This window comes from Terrapene carolina, unplaced genomic scaffold (genome assembly GCF_002925995.2).
Source record: "Terrapene carolina triunguis isolate 2854851 unplaced genomic scaffold, T_m_triunguis-2.0 Scaffold751, whole genome shotgun sequence".
NCBI lineage: Eukaryota > Metazoa > Chordata > Testudines > Emydidae > Terrapene > Terrapene triunguis.
In genome coordinates this window covers 1486427-1493883 of record NW_020665102.1, presented here as the reverse complement: position 1 = coordinate 1493883, position 7457 = coordinate 1486427, and the positions used below count along the sequence as shown (strand labels likewise).

General features: G+C 63.9%; 2 protein-coding genes and 1 non-coding gene across 5 annotated transcripts in view; all 3 read left to right on the top strand.

Moving 5' to 3' along the window:
* TMEM107 (transmembrane protein 107) overlaps window positions 1–3815 on the top strand; it is a 4094-nt gene extending 279 nt beyond the window's left edge. The window contains exons 2-5 of one of the 3 annotated variants that reach the window (XM_029913634.1): window positions 1456–1523; window positions 1825–1925; window positions 2876–2972; window positions 3073–3815. In XM_029913634.1, the coding sequence (XP_029769494.1) occupies window positions 1456–1523; window positions 1825–1925; window positions 2876–2972; window positions 3073–3142 (336 nt within the window). In that variant the 3' untranslated portion in view covers window positions 3143–3815. Of the gene's footprint in view, window positions 1–1455; window positions 1524–1824; window positions 1926–2463; window positions 2561–2875; window positions 2973–3072 lie in introns of all 3 variants that reach the window. The other 2 variants (XM_029913635.1, XM_029913636.1) reach the window with 2 other exon arrangements.
* Window positions 3463–7457, top strand: part of AURKB (aurora kinase B) — a 20260-nt gene continuing 16265 nt past the window's right edge. Inside the window, exon 1 of the mRNA XM_026660351.2 lies at window positions 3463–3604. Coding sequence (XP_026516136.1) covers window positions 3463–3604 — 142 coding nt within the window. The remainder of the gene's footprint in view (window positions 3605–7457) is intronic.
* Window positions 5214–5343, top strand: LOC112114605. The gene has a single exon (XR_002908748.1). It is a non-coding gene; the product is annotated as a U8 small nucleolar RNA (small nucleolar RNA).

The window sequence follows — 7457 nt, the reverse complement described above, 5'->3', positions numbered from 1 at the left end:
GCCCACGCTGTATGACACCCAGGATCTACACCCAGACAGCATGCCCGCCCATCCACCCCGACGACGCCCACGCTGTATGACACCCAGGATCTACACCCAGACAGCATGCCCGCCCATCCACCCTGACAACGCACACCCGTGTGACGCCCACAACATATACCCATACAGCACACCTGCTCACCCGTACAGCATGCCCATCCATCCACCACAATGACGCACACCTGTATGGCACCCACAAGGTACACCTATACAGCACACCCGCCCGCATACCCTGACGATGCTCACCCATACAGCACTCCCACCCGGAAACGCCCGCCCGCCCTGACAACACACACCCGTATGAGGTACATACCTTGTGAGGTACACCCATACAGCATGCCTGCCTGCCCACCCCAAGGATGTACACCCATATGACGTACACCTGTACAACATGTCTGCCCCGATGACACATACCTTTATGATACCCACGCCTGTGATGTACACCCATACAACACGCCGACCCTGATGATGCCTGTGATGCACACCCACCCCCACAACGCACGCCTCGCCCATACGACGACCATGCTTACAACACACACCACCATAACACACCCGCGCCTACAATACATCCCCAGACCATATGCCCATCCCGACGATGGCCACCTGCCCCCACGACGCACACCTGTACAACATCCATCCATATGACACACCACCCGTACAATGTGCACAGCTGTCCCGGCAACACCCGCCTGCCACTACCCCATGCACAGCCCTGCGACACACATACAGATCTCCCAATACACTCACCACCTAACACGATGTAGATCAGTGGTCTCCAAAGTGGGGTGCACTCAAGAGGATCCTCGGGGGTGCGCGGCAGAAGGAGCGCTTTTTTTTTTTTTGCTTTGACGTGGCAGGGGGTGCGTGCTCAAAAATTTTTTACTGATAGGGGTGCGCGATCAAAAAAGTTTGGAGACCACTGGTGTAGACAATCATCCAACACACACCCCTCACACAACAGGGCTTCCATCTCACCCACACATCGCGCCCCTCCCATCCCCTAGCATGTGCACCCACTGCACACTCACCGCACACACACACGGTCACTTTCCACAGGTGAGAGGAGGGGTGTGGGGAGCACTGGCTGCAGGAATCCGGGAGGGGTTGTGGCTGCAGGGAGGTGGGTAGCAACAATGTGGACCAGGACTCCTGGGTTCTATCCCAGCTCTGGGAGAGGAGTGGGGACTGGTGGGTTAGAGCAGGGGGGCTGGGAGCCAGGACTCCTGGGTTCTCTCCCCGGCTCTGGGAAGGGAGTGGGGGCTGGTGGGTTAAAGCAGGGGGGGCTGGGAGCTAGGATGGCATCCTTTCCCCTGCCTCTGCTCTGCCCCCGACTCTGCCCCAGCCCACCCTCCACTGAGTGGCGCGCCCAGGACACTGCAGCCTGCAGGGCTGATCTCGCTGCCCCCTGTCTTCCAGGACAATAACGTCCTCGCCTCGCTGCCCCTGCAGTACAGCCAGCAGCAGTACCAGCGCCAGGACGTGGAGTGAGTCAGCCAGGGACTGGGGGGAGACCAGGGTGTGCGGGGGACCGGGGACACCTGGGATGACAGGTGGGAGGAGGATGGGCCCAGCAGGGCACGGGGGGGAGGATGCTGGGACTGCAGAGGGGGCCGAAGTGGGCTCAGAGAGGGGGGAGGCGTGAGATTGCAGGGGGCTGGGCCTGTGGGGAGACCGGGGCAGGCAGAAGTGGCCTGGGAGTGAGGGATGGCGTACGGGGTTGTGCCCGCCCCGGCCTGGGCCCACGTATCCCTGTGTCTCCGGTCCGGGCGTCGACGCTGACCCCAGGCTGGTGGTGGCCCTGTCGGTGACGCTGGGCTTGTTCGCCGTGGAGCTGGCCGGCTTCCTGTCCGGGGTGTCCATGTTCAACCACACGCAGAGTCTGCTCTGTATCCTTCCGCCCTGCTGGGGGGGGGGGGGGGGGGGGCCCCCCCCCCCCCCCCCCGACTGGTGTTACAGCACCCCCTGGGCACCTACCTGCTCTCCCCCCACAGCACGACTGTCGTCCCCAGGGGGCGCCACCTCTAGTCTGCACTTGCTGTCTCGGGGGGCGGAGGGGGAATGGGACACTGGGCCTGTCCCCTCTATGGGGCGCTGGTTCCCCTTCGGCCCCAGCGCGGGGACTGGCTGGCTCGGGGGGCAGGGAATGGGGCAGGGGTCTGTCCCCCTCTATGGGGCGCTGGCTCCCCTCCGGCCCCAGGGCGGGGACTGCCTGGCTCAGGGGGGTGGGGAATGGAAAGGAGAGGGTGTCACTCAGCTAACCCCAAAAGATCACCCTGGTTAGCACTGTTGGCATCCACAGTGGAGAGACCAGGGCCTGGATGGGTCTGGGAGAGAGGGGACTGGGGCAGCCCCCTGCCCTGCCCCAGCTGCATCTGCCCCCCCACATCGGTCCCCGTTGTTGGTCCCTGACTGCTCCCACCCCAGCCATCGGGGCCCACACTGCCGCCGCCGTGGCCCTCCTCTTCTTCCTCTTCGACCAGTGGGACAGCAGCCTCTACTGGTGGATCTTTGCCTTCTGCAGGTCAGTGGCACCCCCTGCAGGAGCCGCAACCCCTTCCCTCTGCACAGCACCCCAGGAACCAATGCCTCCTAGCGGGGAAAGGCCCCATACCCCATTCCCTGCCCCTCTGACCCAGCCAGTCCCCGCCCTGGGGCCGGAGGGAAGCCGGCACCCCCTAGCGGGGACAGGCCCCGTACCCCATTCCCTGCCCCTCTGACCCAGCCAGTCCCCGTCCTGGGGCCGGAGGGAAGCCGGCACCCCCTAGAGGGCAAAGGGCCTGTCTCCCGGTGCCTGTTCTCTCCACGACGGGTTATTTTCCTGACGGCTCCTCCCCAGCACTGGCTGCTCACTGCAGCGCCTCCATCTGTCTCTCCTTCTTCGTCTTGGAGCGCTGGGAGAGCGCCACCTACTGGTACATCCTGGCCTTCTGCAGGTAGATGCCCCCGAGAGGGAGGGACGGGGTGGGCCCCTCGGGAACGTCCTGCCCATGGCAGAGCCCCTGGCACTAATCCCGCCTGCCCTTGTGCCCCCAGCGCCCTGCCCGCTGCCTTCGAGATCCTGCTCTTCGTGTCCGTCTTCGGGTTCAAGAGGAAGCCCCTGTGAGCCGGAGCCGGGCCCCTCGGGAGGTCTGTACCGCTGGCCCCACAGGCTCTGAGCCGGGTGGTGGATACGCCGGACGGGGAGCTCGCCAGCGCTCGCCGCTGCTCCTCAGCCCTACAGACCTGGCGCTGGACGGGGGCAGCTGGTGATGGGGTGGCTGCATGGGGCAGTCAGGACCTGGTGCTCTGCCTCTAAGGGGCAGGGCTGAGTTAGCCCCATAGGAGCCTGCAGTGGCCTGCACCAGGACACCCCAGTGGCAGCAGGCGGTACTGCACCCTGCATCAGTCCCATAGCAACCTGAAGCGCTCCCCCAGGAGACCCCCATGGGCAACAAGCGGTACTGCACCCTGCGTCAGTCCCATAGCAACCTGCAGCGCCCCCCAGGACACCGCATTGGCAGCAGGAGATACTGCACCCTGCGTCAGCCCCATGGGACCTTGCAACGCCCCCGAGTGGCAGCAGGCAGTACTGCACTTGGCAGTGCGTCAGCCCCATTGCACAGCAGTGATAGGATCAGTGGGGTGGAGCCCCTAAGGAGCGGCTGACGCGGCAAGGGAGAAGAATTATTCCTCTGTTTCTACCAGCTGCTCCCCCTCTGGCCGTGTCCCCCTCCCCACCCCAGGGCTGGGGCTGTGCCCTGGAGCCCGCCCTGCCCCGTGAATAAACTGGCTTTCCTAACCGGAGCTGGGGTCTGTTCCAGTCTGCTCCCCCCTCCCCATGGGCTGGGGGGCAGAACTCACACGGCGAGGGGCTTTGGGGGTGATCCCATGAGAAGGGGGCTGATTCGGCAGGGGGCGCTTTCCCCTCACAGTCACTGCTGGCCCCAGGGGGCTGTGCGTCAAGCTTGAGGGACAAATGCAGTGCAGGCACCGGCAGAGCTGGGGGGGGAGGGCTGGGCTAGCAGGGACTGCGGGTCGGGAGTGAGGGGCACCGGCAGAGCTGGGGGGAGCCCAGGGCTGGGCTAGCAGGGGCTGCAGGTCGGGAGTGAGGGGCACCGGCAGAGCTGGGGGGGGGCAGGGCTGGGCTAGCGAGGACTGTGGGTCGGGAGTGAGGGGCACCGGCAGAGCTGTCCCTCCCACGCATCCCCCCAATTCATCCACCCCCCAAAACCCCCCCAAGAGAGTCTGGGCAGCACCCAGCGCCACGGGGCCCCGGTCTCGGTCAGAGGGGTCCGGGCAGCGCCCGGTGCCACGGGGCCCCAGTCTCAGTGGGGGGGGGGGTCTGGGCGGTGCCCCGCGTGACGTGGCCCCGGTCTCGGTCGGGGGGGTCTGGGCAGCGCCCTGTAGAATGAATGCCCCGTGCCAACATTAACTAACAGTGATGTGCAGTGGGACGGTGTGAGGCCCTGCCCGTCACTCTGATGCCCAGCGAGCTGTGCGGAGAAACACAGTCCCCTGCGCTTGCAGTTAAAGGGCCAATGCTCACACTGCCCCCTCCCACACACACACAGGGGGTCACAAGAGTAGCTCCCTGGAGCCACAGCTACTGCAGCTCGGTGCCCTGGTGTGACATGAGTGTGATGGGGCTCAGACCTGCCCCCCACCAGCAATGAGGCCAGAGACTGGGGGAAGGGGGGCTCTGCCACTGCTCCAGAGCCCCATGGAAGATTGTGGGGAGCTGCAAACCCGTCCGTGCAGAACGACCAGAGTTGGGGGGGGGGGGTCAGTTTTCTCTCTCTCTCTCTCTCTCTCTCTCTCTCTCACACACACACACACACAGAGAGAGAGAGAGAGCTGCAAATCTGCTTGCCTGTCTTTTTGGTAGTCACGGTCACAGCCCTGATACCGCTGTTACAAAAAGCCATATGCCCCTCTTTCCTGACACATACGGTCGCTACCGGCTTGCGGCATATGCAAATATGCGCCGCGGGGCATTGTGGGAGGACAGAACGGGGCCGGTAATGCGCAGCCGTTTGCCATCCGGGGCCCCGACCGAAGCCCCGCGGGGCGAGGGGGGGCAGGACCAGCGAGGGGGGGGTGTCTCCCGGGGGGTGGGGGGGTGGGATTGCGGCGCTCACCCTGAGCTATAGAACCGAGGCCGGGCGTTGGGTCCCGGCGGCGGGGAGTACTCTGCATCGTCAGTGAGGTACATCCTTACCTGTTCCCCCGTTGGGGTGCAGCACATGATGATCGGAGAGCGTATGAGACATGATTAACAGTCTCCGCAGCCGCGGTTTGCAACACCGCGGCTCGCTCCTATCTGAACCTCACTGGCGTGCCCCGCTATGCAGCGCGGTGGGGGTTGTTGGGACGGGGATCTGCTGGGGTCCTCCGAGCGGCTCGTGAGGTTCATTTAGTGTCTTATTAAAAGGGGTCATATTGTGATCCTAGATTATTACTCTAGTGTTGCACATATAGCCTGTTTTTCTGTAGTTGTAACCTTACAGGCACAATCTGTTCCTTTCTAATAGCGGGGGACAATGCTGTAATCTTACCGTCACAATTGATTCCTTTGCAGTGCGGGGACAATGCTATAATGTTACAGTCACAATCTATTCCTTTGCAAAACTGGGGGGACAACGCTGTAACGACCTATCCCGTTGCGTTAACATTACAATCACAATCTATCCCAGTGCAAACGTTATAACGTTACAGTCCCACCACACCAGGGAGACGAGGGGGGTAAAAAGAAGGAGGGACTGTTTGGCCTGGAAAAGAGACGATGGACGGAGTGGGTAGGAGATCGATAAGTGTTCTTCACCCCTTCGCACAACCCCTGGGCAGCCAGGGGTCACCTGCTGTCCCGGCCGGGCTGCGGTTGAAAACCAAGCATACGGTTAACCTGCGGAACTCCTTGCCACTGGATGTGGGCGAAAGCTGGAAGCCACAGGTCCAGCTGCTGGCTATGACCCAAGCCAGCCAGGAACGCAGCCCCGTGCTCCAGCTGTCCCTGGGCCCCCTGGCTCTGAGCCCAACCCCCCCGCACGCCCTGGTGCCAGGGTGAGGGGCTCCAGGGGGGCGGGACCAGCGCCATCCTCACTGCTCTGATTGGCGGGAGTTTGCAACAGCTCTTCCCTGGGCTTGGCTGGAACCAGCCCGTTCTCTTGCTTGTGATTGGCTGGGCCTTGCCCTCTCTCCCCCTTCCCTCTGATCGTCCGGGTGCTACAACAGCTCTTCCCTGTGATTGGCCGGCTCCTTCCTTTTTTTTCTTGCTCCCCTACGATGACATCTCTTCCCTCTCATCGGCTGAGGGCGGTGCATCTCATCACCCCTGATTGGCTGGCCACCTCCCCTGCGCCCCCTCCACTAGCTGACTGCCCTCCCCCCTTCCGGGATTGGCTGGGCTCTGCCTCTTCTTCTCTCGTGATTGGCTGGGCGCCACCTTCTGTTCCCGGGCAGAAGCCGGGACCCCTTACAAAATGGCGGGGGCGCCACGCCTCCCTTCTCTGATTGGCCGCGGCCCGGAGTGATTGACAGGAGTCTCCGTTTTTTCTTTTTTTAATCGTAACGGCGCCGGCACGAGCCCCGCCCGCTCCCCAGTGACGTTGTAACAGACGCGAGCGCAGCAGTAGCGCGAGGTTCCCCGGCTCACGACCTCACCCCCCCACCGTCGCGCGAGCCTACCCAGGCGGAGTGTTCGCCGAGGAGAGGACACGGGGCCTGGCAGAGCCAATGAGGGGACGGCCAAGCCCGGGCAGTCAATAGCGAACGAACGGGAGGAGAAGGGCGTGCAGTGCCAACCAATGAGAGGGCGCAGGAGGGAGGGGAGAATGGCGCGGCGGCCAATGGGATGGTTGGAGGAGCGGGCTCGTCGCCAATGGGAAGTCTGACGGGGAGGGGCCGGCCGGGTCGGCATCCAATGGCAGGGCAGAGGGCGGGGACCTAGAGGGAGAGGCTACTGCTGGGGGGCGGGGGTCTGTCGGGACCAGTGGCCAATAGTAGGGCGGGGGCGGAGTCTTCCGGATCCGGCGGTCAATGGCTGAGCAGGAGAGGCTTGACCGGTAGACTCTAGTCCCGCCCTCTGTTTGCCTGACTGCCCAATGAGCTGCCGGGAGCGTTTTTGAACCGCGAGCCGGGGCTACTGATTGGCCGGACCGCACCCGGATGGGCGCCGCAGGTCTCCGCGATTGGCTGGTGCCCTCAGAGCGCGCGGCCTGTCAGCGCCCGTGGGAGGCCGGCTCGGCAGAGCGAGCGGAGCGTGCGAGCCCCGGGTAGGTACCGTCGCGGTCTAGGGGGTTAAAGGGGGGTGTGAGAGTGCGGGGGAGCTGGGGGTGGGGAGTTATGGGGATGTGATGGGCTGGGGGGGTTATGGGGTGGTGGGGAGTTATGGGGATGTGGGGGGGGGCTGGAGGAGCTGGGGGGTTATGGAGATGCAGAGC